This window comes from Apiospora phragmitis, assembly GCF_038363925.1.
Source record: "Apiospora phragmitis strain CBS 135458 chromosome Unknown utg000011l:1.0-3236445.0:1.0-3240683.0, whole genome shotgun sequence".
Classification (NCBI taxonomy): Eukaryota; Fungi; Ascomycota; class Sordariomycetes; order Amphisphaeriales; family Apiosporaceae; genus Apiospora; species Apiospora phragmitis.
The window spans coordinates 2,525,857-2,542,956 of NW_027117411.1; the positions used below are offsets into that span (position 1 = coordinate 2,525,857).

At 52.5% G+C, this 17,100-nt stretch overlaps 7 protein-coding genes across 7 annotated transcripts; 4 read left to right on the plus strand and 3 right to left on the minus strand.

Moving 5' to 3' along the window:
• Positions 1-563: 563 nt before the first annotated feature.
• PG994_013546 (uncharacterized protein) lies at positions 564-1,704 on the minus strand (the record flags this gene model as incomplete). The annotated part of the gene is made up of 3 exons (XM_066864955.1): positions 564-1,090; positions 1,182-1,443; positions 1,552-1,704. 3 exons carry the CDS (start codon positions 1,702-1,704, stop codon positions 564-566), a joined length of 942 nt encoding a protein of 313 aa, XP_066709916.1.
• An 844-nt stretch (positions 1,705-2,548) lies between these two features.
• On the plus strand, positions 2,549-4,003 carry PG994_013547 (uncharacterized protein; the record flags this gene model as incomplete). The annotated part of the gene is made up of 4 exons (XM_066864956.1): positions 2,549-2,592; positions 2,659-3,147; positions 3,204-3,895; positions 3,933-4,003. The coding sequence occupies 4 exons, from the start codon at positions 2,549-2,551 to the stop codon at positions 4,001-4,003; spliced, it is 1,296 nt and encodes a 431-aa protein (XP_066709917.1).
• A 1,423-nt stretch (positions 4,004-5,426) lies between these two features.
• Positions 5,427-6,366, minus strand: PG994_013548 (Pyridoxine; the record flags this gene model as incomplete). Its single annotated transcript, XM_066864957.1, has 2 exons — positions 5,427-6,009; positions 6,134-6,366. 2 exons carry the CDS (start codon positions 6,364-6,366, stop codon positions 5,427-5,429), a joined length of 816 nt encoding a protein of 271 aa, XP_066709918.1.
• Positions 6,367-7,619: 1,253 nt separating this feature from the next.
• Positions 7,620-8,829, plus strand: PG994_013549 (uncharacterized protein; the record flags this gene model as incomplete). Its single annotated transcript, XM_066864958.1, has 4 exons — positions 7,620-7,721; positions 7,781-7,813; positions 7,954-8,557; positions 8,627-8,829. 4 exons carry the CDS (start codon positions 7,620-7,622, stop codon positions 8,827-8,829), a joined length of 942 nt encoding a protein of 313 aa, XP_066709919.1.
• Positions 8,830-10,829: 2,000 nt separating this feature from the next.
• PG994_013550 (uncharacterized protein) lies at positions 10,830-11,286 on the minus strand (the record flags this gene model as incomplete). Its single annotated transcript, XM_066864959.1, has 2 exons — positions 10,830-11,129; positions 11,236-11,286. 2 exons carry the CDS (start codon positions 11,284-11,286, stop codon positions 10,830-10,832), a joined length of 351 nt encoding a protein of 116 aa, XP_066709920.1.
• Positions 11,287-11,662: 376 nt separating this feature from the next.
• On the plus strand, positions 11,663-12,400 carry PG994_013551 (uncharacterized protein; the record flags this gene model as incomplete). Its single annotated transcript, XM_066864960.1, has 3 exons — positions 11,663-11,887; positions 11,925-12,167; positions 12,215-12,400. 3 exons carry the CDS (start codon positions 11,663-11,665, stop codon positions 12,398-12,400), a joined length of 654 nt encoding a protein of 217 aa, XP_066709921.1.
• Positions 12,401-13,705: 1,305 nt separating this feature from the next.
• Positions 13,706-16,081, plus strand: PG994_013552 (uncharacterized protein; the record flags this gene model as incomplete). Its single annotated transcript, XM_066864961.1, has 6 exons — positions 13,706-14,383; positions 14,466-14,591; positions 14,654-14,737; positions 14,822-15,040; positions 15,114-15,708; positions 15,849-16,081. The coding sequence occupies 6 exons, from the start codon at positions 13,706-13,708 to the stop codon at positions 16,079-16,081; spliced, it is 1,935 nt and encodes a 644-aa protein (XP_066709922.1).
• Between the last annotated feature and the right edge of the window lie 1,019 nt (positions 16,082-17,100).

A 17,100-nucleotide genomic window follows, 5' to 3' on the forward strand; every position in this document is an offset into this window, starting at 1 on the left:
ATAGATCGCCAATGCTGCTATGTAGGTGTATACCGAACCAGGCAGGCAAAGCAGCCTCAGCGCCCTTCATGTATACACCCAGCACATCATCCCACATTATGACGCAAGGGGAACATGGATCATAATTCTGCGGGCACTATTTGATGGGTTTGAAAGTATGCTGTTACGGTTTGGGCTCGCTCGCTACACGGATGACATCTGGCTTCACCAAGTACAGCAAGATAAGACATGGCACAGTCAGGAAGACCCTCGCAAAAAAGGGTGTAGACTCACGTCTTTGGACGAAGTCGGCAGCAGAGGCCATTGCAAGAAAGGCACACCGGCAGTGAATACTTGTGAAAGTCGTCATCAAAGACCAGCATGTGGCGGTCTTGTCTTCGTATATTACTACTTAGTCATTGCCAGGGCTGCACGCACCACACCTAGTGTAATAGGTGCCAGAAAGACTCCTCCGTTGTCAACCCCCAAGGGGTTTCAAATGAATGCAGAGGATAAGCATGTAACTCATAATCCTGAGTATCAGCATGTGACCGAAACCGACGTCAAGATCGGCCGGATCTCTACTACCACCTCCTCCCACCACGACCGCGACCAAAACCGCCGCCTCCACCGCCTCGGCCACCACCGCCCATTCCTTGGTTATAGCCGAAGTCCTGGCCCTGGTTGTTACCAAAGCCTTGCCCCGCACCGCCGAAGTTCTGGCCCTGGCCCTGGCCGCCGCCGGCATTACCACCGCCCGGCTGCATGCCGGAGAACATGGCGGACATGGCGGCGGGGTCCATCTGGCTGGGGTCCATGCCCGACGCCATCATCTGCTGCATCATCTGTTGCATGTCAGGGGTCATGCCGTCCATACCGGGCATCGAGGGCATCGAGTTGCCGCCGCCGGGCATGCCGCCCATCATCATCATTTGCATGTCCTCCATCATCTTCTTGTTGTTGGCGGCTATGACGTCCTGGCTGTATTCGCCCCGGACATTCTCCTGCTTGGCGGCATACATGGCCCACGTGAACTCGTCGAAGCCGTAGTTGAAGTAGTCGCTGAGATCCGTACCCGGCTTCCGCCACGGTTTGTCGTTTTCGGGCAAGTCTGTGTTGTTATGTTCAGTTAGCAAGCGATTTCCAACTGCGCGCATCTTGTTTATGCAGTCCCTCCACCTGAGAACATGGTATGTATGTACCTTCATCGATGTTCACTTGCGTGATGGGCTTGCCCGTGGCCTTGTGTATGGGTATGGCGTTGACGTCAATCTTGGAGGTGGCGACGGCGGGCAGGTCCGCGCCGGAGACGGACTTGGTGGTATCTTCCTTCTTCAGGACGGGTTTGGACGCGCCGTCGGTTGATGTCGTCCGTTGTGGTATGTTTCTGATGTCGCTGTATCTGGCTGATGGTGGTGGCGGGGCTTTCGTGCCATCTTTCCGCTCTGTGATGATATCTATGTCCTGTTCGAGTACTTCTGGTTAGCTTAGTTTGACAACAAACAGCATGCGCCGCAGGCAGTTGTGGTGGTAGTGGTCGTACCGAGTCTTCATCTTCGTCCATATCGGCACCTTCATCCTCCTCCTCGCCTTCTTCAAGATCCTCATCTTGCTGTTGCTGTTGTTCCTCTGCTGGCGCATTGGTCCCAGCTGCTGGTTGCGCTGGTGCTTGGGTGGTTTCAGGCTCGTGGGGGCATAGAAATCATCGTCGTCGTCGATATCCATGTTGTCGGGATTGTGCGAAAGATGGCTCCTATGTGTATTGCGTTGGATAAATGACGGGGGAGCTCGTCTTGTAGAATACGGTCGGTATCAGGAATGTTGGTTCGGCAGGATGAGGCTGTTGTTGCTTGCTTGCAGGCTTCCAGCTTTAATCCGTTCCAATGTTTCGACATAGAAAGAGCCGATCAATTATCAATTACATAGGTACATTAATAGCAGAAAGTGGCTAGTGAAAGCAGGGGATTGTCAACCTTATTTTCTAGACAAGGCCAATCAATGAGCGCCAGACCGTGCTAATGTGGCATTAGAGTGGAGAGCTGCCACATTTATTGAGGCTGAAGCTTCCGCTGGAAAGTTCCTTGTCGATGCCAATTCCGCTAAGGCGGTAACCAGCAGCTCCCAAAAGTCCAAAAGTCCAAACGTGACCCGAGCTGCTGGTTGGAACTATTTTTTTGGTGATGCATGGGACAACCCAAGCAGAATAATTTGTTTACCTGCAACGCTCCCGCCCATCAGCATTCCCAAACGCAACAGCCCGCCGCTACTACTCCATTAGACGCCACCTCCGGTCTCAGGAATTGCACGTCAGACATTCGCGCCCAATCCTCGATCCCTTGATCCAACGCCTTCTTGCATCCCTTGCTTGGTATGGCCCTCGCCCGGTCAGCCAGCGGTCTTGGGGGACTCAGTATAAACACCTCTTCCGCCAACGGCCTGTTGTGAGTAATTCTAAGCATGCCTTTTGTTAAAGCATAGAGGCGCCATCCTACTCGGTTGCCGCAAGAAAAGCAAAGCCAAAGCACTATGAGGAAGACGACCCAATTCCTCCGTCCCCCCGCGTCCTCCCATGGGAAATCAAAAGCACTACGAGGAAGACGATCTGTTGCCTCCGTTGCCCCCCTCGCCAGAAGACCGGCGGCACACTCTTGCAAAACCGCTAACTCCTCCATCAAACAGCGGCCAGAGCAGTAACCCAGCACCTGCCGCGGGCAGCAGTCTTTTCGGCAACACGCAGGCGAACCAGACTTCGACGACGGGCTCTAGCCTCTTTGGCAATGCTGCCAGCTCGACGCCCAAGCCAGGCGGCTCAGTTTTCGGCTCCGCTCCTGCAAACAACACGCAGCCGCAACAGCAAACGTCGAGCCTCTTCGGAGCTGCCAACAACAATGCGACCCAGCCGGTACAGCAGCAGCAGCAAACGGGCGGTGGTGGCCTGTTTGGAGGTCTAGGAAATACACAACAGCAGCAGCCGCAACAGCAACAGCCACAACAATCGTCTGGTTGTGGTCTATTTGCAGGCTTAGGAAGTGCACCGCAGCAACAGCAACAGCCTCAACAACAACAACAAACTGGTGGTGGCTTATTTGGCAGCAGTGCTTTCGCCAAACCCGCACAGCCAGCATCATCATTCATGAACCAGTCCTCCCAAGCGCGGCCAGGCTTTGGGTATGCAACACCTTCCACTGTCCCATGACTACAAGGTATAGGCTAATGACTTCTAGTTCTTCGGTGCAGCAGCCCGCCATGCCTGGACTGACTATGGGTCAGAGCCAGAGCCAGACGACTGTGCCCGGTGTCAGGATCGATGTCAGCAATGTCCGGGGAACTACACGCTTCAACGACCTCCAAGAAGATCTACAGAAGCAGATCACCGAGGTCGACCGCATGATCCAGAACTTCATGACGCAAAAGGATGAGCTGGATGCTTTCATGCCCGGCCACGGTGAGATGCTGCAGCACGTTCCCGACGATGTCAAGTTCGTGGAGCGCAAATACGGCGGGGTCAGGAGCGCGCTCGAAGCCGACGCCGAGGTCATTGAGAGCGTCCGTAACACGGTGCAGCATGACACGGAGAGCGCGAAACTCAGCTTCCGTGCCGTCGACAACCTGAAGCTCCCCCAGCAGTACCACACGGGCGGTCTTTGGTCTGGTAGGCAACAAAGCTCCGGGACCGCCAACACGGAATCCGACGGCCAAGACCTCGTGAACTTCTTCTCCAAGACGGCCGACGAGATGCAGTCTCAGCTGAATGGATACGAGCGAAACCTGACGGAGATCGAAATGCACATGCACGGCGTCCAGGATAATGTCATGGCGCGCCTGCAGCGCATGATGGCTTCCAAGAACGGCGGCGCCACTGCTATGGATGAGGAGATTGCCAACCTCGGCGCCGTCCTCCGCGAGTTCGAGATGGGTATCTTGAGGTCGGCTGGTGTGATTGGCAATGCTAGGGGAGGGCATGACGCGGTTGCAGCTGGGCGAGTTCATGACGGACGGCGGCCAGCAGAACGGCATGTACTAAATGAGAGGGAGGGAATAAAGGAGAGGAGGCATGATGAGAAGAACGATAATAGAAGAAGCAGGCATGACGGTTTTCCCCAGGTGTTCATTTCTGGCGTTGATACCCGGCTGGCTAAGTTGGATGGGTATGTATAGGTATGCATGTTTGCTTAGCAATTGCACGAATGGATTTGCTTATTGGATTTGGGAATGCTGCACAGAACTCGACTATGCGAATTGGTAGTGATGCTAGTCCCCGAACTATGTGATGATTATATGCGTTATTGTGTCCTTGCAGATGTTTCTCATACGTTCTGCTCTTCCCACCTACCTGTTATTTCGCTTTGATTGAATAGGTATGTATATGTATGTGGGAATAGCGCTACTACCTAGGTATCTACGGTACGAATATATCTTTGGTATAGGGGTAAGATCGAAGTTCTTGTCGAGGCGCATTTTGGGGCGGCGATCTTAGGGGGGCTCCCCGTTATTAGGGGCACTTGGGGGATAGGTCAAGTGAGTGTTTACAAGTGCGAGGGAAATGTCTCTGAGATTAACAATGACGGCACATGGATCGCCTTCTCTCTCTCTCTCTCCCTCTCTCTCATCCTCATGCACAGGCACATACACACGCTGCCGGCATAACCCATGGATTGACGGTAAGGATTCGAGACAAACATGTATAGCCTACAAAGAGCAGGGTACCATTATGTGCAAGTAAACAACGAGAAAGCCAAAAACCCGCCGTCTTCGGGCGTGCCAAGAACCGCGAAGAAGGTCTCGGCTGCTTGGCACATGCTGTCTTGTGCTACCGCTGTGCTGACCATCTGAACAGCCAGGGACTGAGGGACGACTGAGGATGTATATCAATGGCGCCGTTGCATATCGAGACGAGGAGCTTGCTGAGTCTGTATCTGTGCACCGAAATCCCGGGCGAAGTAGTCAAACTAGGCGACGACGACAAACCGGGGGGAAGGGGGCTAGGTTATCAGGGTGATGCATGTAAGTGCTGGCGCTTGAGCAGAGCTACTGTAGAAAGGACGTAGCGCTCAAGTCTAGCGGCTACAGATACCCAAAGGAGCAATGATCCGATTGCACATTGGTTGAAAGCTGTGTCTGTATTCGATTCCCCAAATGCTTCTTATTTCTCTGCCCCTAGCTTCGCCGATTTTCGATTGTCGTAGGGAGGTTGTGATGCTTGGATCAGGGAGGAAAGAGGTCTTGACTGCCCCGCCCCAAGGGATCGGGTTCAAATTTCACTGGCTTGACTGGGAACCCCACCTACGATGGTAGCTCGGGAGAGGAATCGCTCGTTCAAAGCTGCACAAGTGCGGCGTAGACTAACCTTGTCATGAGTGCTGGTTTGTCATGGGATTTCACAAACATCCAGGAATTATCTGTATCATTTGATTCATTGTCTTCTCTAGTTGATTGGGTAGTTGTTTCTATGAGAGGATCTGTTCTAGCCACCACACATGTATCCGGATGTCATCCGTCAGCTCCGGATGGAACGAGGTCCCAAACACATTCCCCTGGCGCAACGCGATAATGTCACCCGCGCCCTCAGGGGACACAGATCCCTGCTCTCCAGCAGCGGCGGCAGCAGCCTTGTTAGAAGCGTGACGCCCCGGCAGGATGGCCAGAACCTCGACCGCGGGGTTCTTCTTCTTGTTCTCCTTCTTGTCCTGGAGCTGCTGCTGCTGGGCGGGGTTCTGCTCCGGCGTTGCCTCGGGATCGTGGATCTGGGCTGCCAACAGCTTGTCCACCACGGGCGCTCGGATGAACATGGCCGGGAACGGTGGTGCTGACGACGACGATGATGACTCATTGGTTATTGCGCTGCCGCTGCGCAAAAAGTCCAGGTCCAGATCCGTCATGAAGCTCTCGTTCTGTCGCCCAAAGTGGTTCCGGTGCACGCGCACGTCGAGCCCGCCGATGAGCTCCTGGCCGTCTTTCTTGGCGGCGCTGGCCTCTTCGGACAGCATGATGAGGCCGGCGCAGGTGCCCCAGACTGGTCGCCTCTTCACTCTGATTCCGTCCAGCGCCGTATCCAATCAGCATCTCAAGGTAAATCGAAGAAGAAAAAAAAAACAGAAAAGTAGCAGTAGTAGTAAGGAAGAATAAAATAAGTATATGTATAGGCACTACTCACTTGACGTACTCCCGCAATGGCTCAAGTAAGCCGCATTCCCGGGCGGCGCGCGAAAGGTGAGTCGATTCGCCTCCCGGGATGACCAGGCCGGCGTTGCAGGACTCGAGCTCCGCGGACGAGCGTACTTCGATGACGGTGACTTCTTTCTGGAGGGATGCGGCGGCTTTCTTGAGGGCTTGCATGTGCTCGATGACGCCGCCCTGGAAGGCGAGGACGCCGATGGTAGGACTCATCCTCTGTCTCTCTCTGTCTATATCGGTTAGTCTTGCTCGACTACAAATGTCGAGTTTCAGTAATGCAAGAACGGCAGCAGCATGTCTGCGCAATATAACGGGGAGCTAAACCATAATAGATAGTACCAGGGGGATTTTCTCGACTTACCTTTTTCTTGTAAGTGCACCCAGCTCTCACGGGAAGACGGAAGGGTACTATCCACGTTCTGGTTGCCGTTTGTGGAGATGGCCACGGCGCCTGTGCATTAGCGACCTGCTCGAATAGTGGTTGCTTGACTTGCGGCTTTTGTCGGCTGCTTGCAAGCGAGCAAGTCGGCTTCTGGTCGTCTAGCAAAGTGAGGTCATGGACTCGGCAGCGGGTATTTTCTGGGCCAGCTAAGAACTACAGACGGCGGTTGAGGATCAGCCGGAATCGGCGACGGGGGATGTTGATTCTTTATTAGTCACTCAAGGTATCGACGAATATCTATTACGTGCACCCGCTAACAAATCGGACTCGGAGGATATCGGCTGAATATAAGGTTTTTCTAGAGGGATACCTACCACGGACATGTAGTCGTACTTGAGGGACTAGCCGAATACCAAGACACATCGGCGCCCTTTCGGGTAGATAGTACTTGTCATGTTCTTCCTCCTGCCAATGCCAACGGTTGGCCTGGACCCCAAATTTACTCTGCCGAACCACTTCACTTTTTTTTCCGTCTCTCCCTCTCCCTCTTGGAGTAAATGAAGTAGGCGAATGGCGGAAAGAACCCTGGCTGCATATCCAGATTAAAATCAAACCCAATTGCAGATCATCTTCGTTGCGACCTGCTCCTTTGGGTCTGACAACTGCTACGCTGCTGCTCTACTGCCTGCTCTCTTGTCCTATCCCTATTCTCCTCAAGTATCGGGAATCGATTCCTCCAGCTTGAGAACTGCAACCATATCAACTCAAGTACAACAAAGGGTCTAGGGTCACGAGCCAATTACAGTTAATCTTCCTCATAACTACTCCATTAATACTGGCAGGTGCTGTTCTACTTGCTCTACTACTATCCAGCTCCAACAGCTTCGGCCACTAACAAGACATCGACTCATTACACACCAAACCCGAGACTTCGGGCCGCGCTGCATTGACTCATCATATCCATCCATCCATCTTTCCTTCCTCTTTTCTAAGTTTTTGCTATCGACCGGTTCATCTACCCTTCCTCTTCTGCCATTCTGTTCATCCACAGCTTCTGCAAGCATTTCACATCACCCTCGTCACCATGACCAACAACACCACCACCGGCAGCAATGGCGTCGCCTCGGACAGAAACGATGGCTCGTTCAAGCTCAAGTCTGGCCTGGCTCAGATGTTGAAGGGAGGAGTAAGTAGCTTGAGCATGTTTGCTTGATCCGGAGGCTCGTTGGCTAACTCTAGCGCCAGGTGATCATGGATGTCACAGATGCCAAACAGGTAGTACGTCATCATATCTACCAAAATTTCGTCGAGGAATCATTAGCTAACTTCCCCACTAGAGTCGTCCTGCTACGAACCCAACAAGGTCAACCACCAGGCAAGTACAAGAGCGATGCTAACGAGGCCCACCTGCCTACTAGGCACGCATCGCTGAAGAGGCAGGAGCCGTTGCCGTCATGGCCTTGGAGCGTGTGCCCGCCGATATCCGCGCCGAGGGCGGGGTGGCCCGCATGTCGGACCCCGGCATGATCAAGGAGATCCAAGCCGCCGTGACCATCCCCGTCATGGCCAAGGCCCGCATCGGCCACTTCGTCGAGTGCCAGATCCTCGAGGCCCTCGACATCGACTTCATCGACGAGAGCGAGGTGCTGACGCCGGCCGACGACGCCTTCCACGTCGAGAAGTCCGGGTTCAAGAGCCCCTTCGTCTGCGGCTGCCGCAACCTGCCCGAGGCCCTCCGCCGCATCGCCGAGGGCGCCGCCATGATCCGCACCAAGGGCGAGGCCGGCACCGGCGACGTCGTCGAGGCCGTCAAGCACATGCGCCAGGTCAACCATGACATCGCCCGCGCCAAAGCCGCGCTCCAGGATGGCGGCGACCTCGCCATTCGCGCCCTGGCCCGCGAGTTCGAGTGCGACGCCGCCTTGCTCAAGGAGACGGCCGAGCTCGGTCGTCTGGCCGTCGTCAACTTCGCTGCTGGTGGCGTTGCCACGCCTGCGGATGCCGCTCTGATGATGCAGCTTGGTATGTTCTCGTTCCTCTCCATGCTGTAGGTTAACTGTCACTAACTTCTTCTTCTTCTTTCGTATATAGGCTGCGACGGTGTCTTTGTGGGTAGCGGAATCTTCAAGTCGGGCGACTCGGCCAAGCGAGCCCAGGCCATCGTCAAGGCTACGACGCACTTCCGGGACCCTAAGGTCCTGGCCGAGTGCAGCACGGGTCTGGGAGAGGCCATGGTGGGCATCTCGGTCAGTAGCATGCGACCGGACCAGAAGATGGCAGGCCGAGGATGGTAATCGGGAGCGCGAACAGAGTAAAGATCTTTGAATAAATTGCCTTATCATTTCGTTAATTACCTTCTCGTTTCGTTCAGCAATCCATATTATTGTGTATCATCACGTATCATCGCACGCCCGTCGACAAGACGACGATGAATTTCAGAGCAAATATCTGACTGTCTCTCTGCCTCAAATGCCAGCTGCATAATAACAACTTCGTTACCACCTCCGCATGACGATACAAGGTACATAGAACTGATCAGTGATCACATTGCCCTCAAGCTGTCCAACTACCAGCAAGCTACCTCATTGCCATCGATTTCAATGTCATTGTTGATACTTTTAGCACAAATATAGATCATTCTTTGCAAGCTAGGAGGGTTCCCCATGAAGCAAATGCAAGATCTTCTGGTCAGTTCTCTTTCCCGCCATCTACTTGGTCACATAATAAAGATGTGCCTTTCTGGCTTGACTGGGAGTATGTCACGGCTTATTCAGAGCTTGGGAGATAATGGCGTTCTAATCTTCATACCGGACTCAGTTTTCGTACAGTCCTAGGACTGGGCGTTCTTTCAACATCAATGGTTTCCTTTGATTTCTCTACCAGGTAGTTATCTATTTCAGTTCACAATGGGCTTAAAAATATTTGTCTAATTAAAGACAAGTGCTCCAGGGGTCTACGCTCAGTTCCTCCTATGCATCTAACTGATGTGCTGGCCCGTGATCCTCACAGTCCGTTCAGCTACGTTTTGCTGGACACTGGCCTGCTCATAGACTACTCTCTGCCCTGTCCAGCCCTGGTCCGTCGGGTGCTTTGTTGCCAGTGCCATGAGTGCCGACTCCAGGACGATGGAAGTCACCACGGCGCCATCAAGTAATGATTTAAGCCTCCTGAGTATGCTACCAAGCACCTGGCGTTGCAACTCTGCAAGCGGTTCTGAATTTCTTCCTGTCATCTGTGTTCTTACAGAGCAACGCACCGTCAGGGATGCTGGACTTCTTAGATACTGCCACAGAGCAACCTCACTTGGCAAATGAGGATGCTTGCTCCCTACCTATGCTCTGATAGATATGCTTGCTGTATTGTCTGATCCGTTCCGAAAGCCCCTTCCATCCGCGGGGTAGTCGCGACTGGTTAACACATCGTGAATTGCGCTTGTCGGTGCCCATAGCTAGACACAAACATGCCTATGCGTTTTGCAATTAGCAAGCGACGTTGAACAAACGATGGATGTACGCGGGGATCTCCCACAAAGTACAAAATAGTGAACCACAGGTGATCGCCGAGTGTGGCATCCGTAAGCCCCTGAAGCACTGGAAACCCAGAACGTGCCGCCTATTGCTCCGAGGTCTCGGGCTGTGCCTTACCAGTCCTCGCCTAGTAGCCCTGGCACAAGATCACCACTCGATTCCTGCCATGGACTCCATGGTCAATGTTTGATGTTGGCCATCTATTTCCCCTCAATTACATTGCGAAAACCCTCTCTGGCCGCACAACAACAAACTTGGATATACCAAATAGAGTCATGTTTTGAAAACACCAAAAGGATCCTGAAGTCCCCCATTTCTTAATCCCTGAGTCCCCCCCAATCTTTCCAGCTCGAGCATATGCTAACTTGTACAAAGCTTGCCAGCCCTACTTAACAAGTGCCTACCCGACGACGTACCACCCGAATACCTAATATGGGAGCTGCCTCCTCGAAAGCCGATTACTCGAAAGACCTACCGATCGAAGATGTCCGACTTGAGAGGAAATCCACCAAGGGGATGAGACCACCGTCTTGTCTTGTCTATCATACAAGCCCGAAATGGCCGGACGAACGTTCAGAGCAGAGTGGTTGGATGGGAACTTATTTGGGTCTGCAAGTGGCACTTCTACTCTGTGGCAAGTCTGGCTCGTCTCGAACGTCTGGTGCGGTCTTGAACCAAGTCTATGGCATGATACGGACGGGTAGATGGCACGGTTTGTGATAATGATTCGGGGGTCTGGGGTTATTCTCTCTATAGGTAGTCATCTCTCAAGCATCCTGTCCCTTTCGCAGCTCATCCATCCTATCGTCGTTGCATTTGTCCACAGTCGTTCGCCATGACTCCAATGTATCCTTGGTCGCTGCTACGGTTGCCTTGATGCCGTTCTTCTCATACAGAGCGGCCTCTATTCTGGAGACTTTGGCCTTCTGGCTTGTGGCAGCCTTGTCTAGTCGGTCCATATTGGCCTTCAGCGTATCGGTTGTGGTCATGCCATCGCTGGAGCTTGATGAAGAGCCGCAGCCGGATGACAACCATGTAACTGGTTGCTCCTTTTTGCCGCATATACTCTTTACATCTGTATCATCATCGCCTTCTCGTATTCCTCGTGTTCGAATGTTTCATTGCTAGAATACACCGCTAACACCAGAAGCGAAGTAATTTGATATATTTTACCAAATACAACATGGACATTGGGTCTGACTGTTCTTCGAAGATCGCCGCCATTTCCCCTCAAGGTTTGTACACAAATTCCTCTCCGCTCTATTATAAATAATCAAAGGATGGAACAACCTTGGAGCACAAGTCGTAGTCACGGGTTTATTAGGGGGCGTTGCCTCTCCTTGGGAGACTGAAGAACCTTTCCATGCTAATCGTTGGACTTGTCGGGAACCTCTTCTATTATCCGTGCCAGGGGCAAACCTAGGATGCCAGGCTGGGCATGTAGCCGATCATTACAATGGCTACCGCAGGCTGGAAGGACCCCTCTGAGGGTGAGCTTTTCTTGTACAAGCCGATCAGAGAGCTGAACGCTACGGAGAGTCCGTTCGAATCCTAGGAAGCGCGAGCCAACACCGGAGAAGCACGATAGAAGAACGAAGAGATGCAGACAGAGGCCGGCCAAGCGATCACGACGTCGGCGGCTATGACCGAGGCCCAGAAGACAGCCCGCGGTGGCTCCTTGGGGATCGGAGAGCTGTACATGGTTGAGATCAACATGCTCCCACGAGCTACGATCCAGTATGACTTTTCCGATAAGTCGAAGGCCTTTGACAGTAGCTTCAAGAAAGGGCCTCCATCGATTCAGGAGGGAGCCCGTCCTAACTCCGTGTGTTGCTCTCGTATGGACTTCAGATTCGCTATAGGCGCAGTTTGTGAGTCTAGTAGTGTATATTGGCAAGATAGAATCTGCGTCCTCCAGAGTAACCATGTACGTAAATGCTGTCGTCGATGGTAGCTTGTCAGAAAGAACATTGCTGCTTGCCAGTGAGAACCTCCCTCTCCTCCCATCCAAAATTCAGAGGGTGGGCAACGCAACTGTCATCCAGGCTCAACCAACCTCGTCCGGATATCGTCCAGTGTCGTTCAGCATCATCCCATATCCTAGGGTACCTTCCCCCCACACATGCTGTTGCATTCAATACATTTCGTTGAGCCCCCCGTCACTATTTCTAGCCCCATCGTCAACCTCCTCGGCCTTCTCAACTCCGTCAACATCAACTTCTTTAGCATCTACAACTTACCCGGCTTCCTCAAGCCATCCCACTTCCCCAGCTTCCTTCAACTCTTCAACTTCCTCAGCATTTATCGCCACCATACAGTTCAAGGCCCAATCCAGTAGACCTGTGCGAGCAGCCGCAGGTCGCGTAGCTTCTCAGACGCAACGGAGTAGGTAAGCATCGTCGTGCCCGCCAGAGGTACTCAAGCAACATCATTCTCGCCGAGACATCCATTGTCTTCCTATCTACCACCTGCAGACACCTTTCGACCACTCGCCATTGTTCCGGGACTGACAGATTGTGCAGCTCTGTGCCTACAATAGCTACTTAGATAGACCAGGTAAGTGAATTCCCTTGGAAAACCATCTTCGCAGCACTCATTGTCGGCGAGCGCCCATACAATCGGCAACACCAACCAACCTACCTCTTTCCATAACCCTCTTCTTTCGGCGAGATTCAGCTTTCCCTCCCCCAAACCTCTCCCACTTCACAACCCTCTCTCTTTTCTGCGCACTTCCCTTTCCATGCGCACCTTCTTTCCCACAACCCATTTCCCCGGTCGCGCAAACCCCTTGGATGCGTAGCCTCCATTTCGTAAGATCCTGCTGTACTTCCCTTGAGGCTACTCTCCAGTTTCGATCACTTGGAGGTCCTTTGCCTACCGCTGATCCTCTGGCCAACCTTGGGTGTCAATTGGATCCTAACTCGTCGTCGATCCAAAGGCACCCGCCTACGTCTTGAACTCTAGAGCTGACAGGTTCGTCCAAAGACAGTGGACGCCCCAGAAGAGACGTCCCAGCAGACCGAATTCCCGGGTATGAGACGAGGTAAGTACTAACGAAACCTTCAATCTGACAAGCTGCACCACTGTAGCTTGCGTGCCGCTGCGACTTGCCTTGCGACAATCCTCCATCATCCGACTTGTCACGTCTGACATCTTGCAACCACCACGTCTCGCGCCTATGCATCCATCCTACACTTCCACAATCTTTCCCCGCCGCCGATCAAAGGGTCGTCGTCGGTCTCCTGTTGACGAACTCGGTGGTATTAGTTCTTTACTTTCTGAAGCGCGTTTTTGTCTCCCTCTCGTGAAACCGAAACGAGACCGCGACAAGAACGGGACAATGGACACTCGCTGAACTCCCTGTTGATAAATCAAAATGGCCTTCGACGCACTCCTTTTCTATAAGCCCGTGTCTTATTAAACAACCCTTTGTTATCCGCCTGGCAGAACTCCAATACTAACATGTCTTTTGAATTACAGTGCTCGAGCTTTCTCCCGTCACCAATTGCTCGCCGATCCACATGGAAATCGCCGCTCGTTATCCTTAGGTCATTACCTATTATACACTCCTCGCCGTTCGCTATAATCTCGTCGCTCGTCTTACAATTTGCTCCTTTTTGATTGTGCTTAGGATACTGCCAACATGGATCCGAATAACGACCCTGTGTTGGCGCTCCGCCATGCGTCTGAGATCCCCGATGATAAATTCGAGGACACTTTTGCAGAGTACGATCTCGAGCAGGCCGAAGAGAACCCCGAGTTGATTCCGGAGCACAGCCTGGAGCACAGCCCGGATCACAACCCTGAGCTACCCAATCTGGAGCACAACCCCGGCCTATACGATCCGGAGCACAACCCAGAGCAGGCCCCAGATTATCACCCGATGCAGGATCCAGTGCAGGCCCCGGTGCAGGCCCCGGTGCAGCATGGTGGGCAGGGCACTGCGCCTGGGTCGGCTCAGGTGTCTTATTTTATGCATCCGACAGAGGTTATGAAAGCATACCGCGAGGTCACTAAGGGCGGCCTCAAAGGTCATGTCTTTGGTAGCATAGCTCACGCACATCAGTCATGGCAGAACTGGCTGGCAATCGGTAATGTAGGTATCAAGGCCGGATCAAACGACCGAGATCGAAACGGTATACATCCTGAGAGCAATCAAGACCTAGTGCAGCGACTCTATGAGGCGTTCCGAAACCTCATTGATACCTTTGAGGAGCGGAAGAAGAAGACACCGGACGCCGAGGCATTCTCCAAGCCAATACGCAAGGTTGCGTATAAAGTGCCGGACTTGGATCTCCAAATTCTTTGCTGGCGTCTGCTTGTGAGTGTTCTTTCTTTCGATTAAATCTTTAATCGAATAATTATTATAAAGATAGTATGCTAACAGTATTTTTTCTTTACAGGATACCATATATAACGCGCAGGCTGGGATAAGTGGTCTTCCTATCACTTACACCTCGCAAGGAAATGGTTACGGGGCGTTCGATTCCTTTATGGAGAGGTTCGACGCTGTTGAAGAATGCCTGCGAGTAAGTCTAGCAAACAAAGCTATTAAAGGTCCCTGTCTTGAGTGTTTACTAACCTGGTGAAGCATTCCAAGCTCATATGCAAGGACATGCTCAACGGAGACGAGTATATATGCCGGCTGGCGTGGAACCCTACCGCGGAACTAAGGGTAAGTAACACTCCTCGTGAGTAGTAATTCATAGCACGTTTATGACTAACGTTACTTATTTTAAAGCGCAAGAACCATAACCAGATGGGCAATGCTAGACGTGACGTCCAAAACCGAACTGGTGCCCTAGCTATTAACCATGGCCTCATCGAACTTCATGGTAGCAAAGCTGTTGCACCTGAAAATAAAAAGGTCGGCGAGCTGGGTGATATTGAGTTGCCTCGGGTGTCAAAACCCCTACAAGCCGCGATGGAGAAAATACCGAGCCGCAACAGCAGATCGGACGTGGCCAAGGCCCAGGAGGTAATGGGAATGAAAAAAGAAGACCGTTGGTGAGCCACCGGCGCGGCCATCGAAACGTACTCGGGCCTCCAAGACCCCCGCGGCAGATCCTCCGGCAGCACAAACTCGTCGGGCTGTACCTCCAACGCCTCGCCCTGTTGCGATCCCAGTTCCTCAGATCCAAGCTCCCGCGCCACAGCCTTCTGTATCTCAAGCTCCTGAGGCCCAGGGCTTGGCGCATCAAGACTTCGGGTCTTTTCCAGAACTCGCCGCCTTCGATAATCGAAGCTTCGATGCTCCAGACCCCGCGATCCAAGGACCTGGTATTCAAGCCCTGGTGGCGACGGCACCTGCGGTGGAGACACCTGTGATGGAAGCTGCTGCGGCGCAGACTTCGGCGGATCTTGGCCCTACGGTGCAAACCCCAATAATATCGATGCCTCAGCCAGAGCGGCGAGCACCGATGCCTTTATTGAACCGAGCCCGTTCTGATGCAGTCCCTGAGACGCAGGACGCCATGGCTGCATTCGCGATCCCAGAGAGACCCGTGCCTCGAACCCCCGGCCCAGCTTTGCAGCAAATGGGAAGCCATCATGGAAACAATGCAATGCCCCACGCTGGCAACAACGCGATGCATCAAGGTTTCTATAACAACGGCTTTCACCAGTTTCCTAGCAACGGATCATATGGTAATACCCCGGCTCTCAGGGCATGCCGCGGCCCAATTTCCCTTATCATGGTGGTTCTGCTCAGATGAGCAGCTACCCACCGCACCCGCAACATCCGTACCATCAAGGATATGGTAATGTTCCAGTGAACAATTATGCAGCGCATCCCCCAGCTGCGAGCCATCCGGGCGCTCAGTGGCAGTTCCCTAATCCGTCTCATGGCAATTACACCGCTCCACAGTATGGTGGCCAATACCCAATGCCCGGCAGTAGTGCTGCCGCTTTCCAGTCGGATCTATCCTATGTTAACAACATGACTCAATCCCATATGGATGGGATCATCAATTTTGGCCAACCTGCTGATCAACAATGTGACCAACAATATGACCGTTGATCTCGTCTTATGCACACCAGCTGATGGATGTAGCACGACAACGAGAGGTCGGTTTAGTTCGTCACATTCTTTCACGGCCGCACGCCGGCCAAAAGAAGAAGCGGCCACACCGGGTCTTCGAGGTCAGTATACTCTTTCTCTCTTTATTCTGAGCTGGCAGCGCTTCACATGCATTATTGACTTGCATATGTGACGACAACTGCTTCACTAATGCTCCCACTTGCGACTATTTTCCTTTTATTTCTTTACGGCGGCTTACGGCTTACGGCTTACGGCTTACGACTTACGACGATTGCGATTTGATTTTTACGGCGGCTTAATGACTACACGACAACGGCGAGAGGAACTCTATGCTATATGCAGCAGAACTTATGCTTCGTCTTGGTTCACAGGAGCCGGACTTCGGACACATACGGGTAAGCTGGTGCAATCGACACACCTGCTGCTTCTCCGGGGATAGAAGCATAAATGGTGCATTTCATTCATGCATGGCGAGATGGAGACGACAATGCTTCACAGTACTGGCTGAGATAATCGCAAGGATATGGCATCGGATGGACTGGTTGGTGGTGGCTGATGGCAAGATGGCTACGTAATTACACGATGAGTCGCTTCGCATATACCCCTTTCACAAACCCCTTGCCCCCTTTTCCCCTACCCTAGCTGTTGTGAGCGAGAGGTAGTCTCGATGAATTTCTTTACTTCTTTCCTTTGTTATGCATGTCTTGTTTGCTTTGATGTTTTCGTATGGCGTGGGCGGTTTGTTTTGCTGTTTTCTGCTCGTTTTGCTTTTTACGGAATAGATACTCATGTGGCGGCGGGGAGTATATGTACTAACCCTTGAGGCTGATAAAAACCTGCTTGCTTAATATATATATACTAATCATGCATCGAAACTGGTCAGTATATATATATAAAAGATATTAATAAGCAGCGGTACAGGATATAGGCAGAGAAACGCAGAAGCAGTACAAGAACCAAGGCGGACTTCGGCGAGTGCACCTTTTTGTGAAACCGAA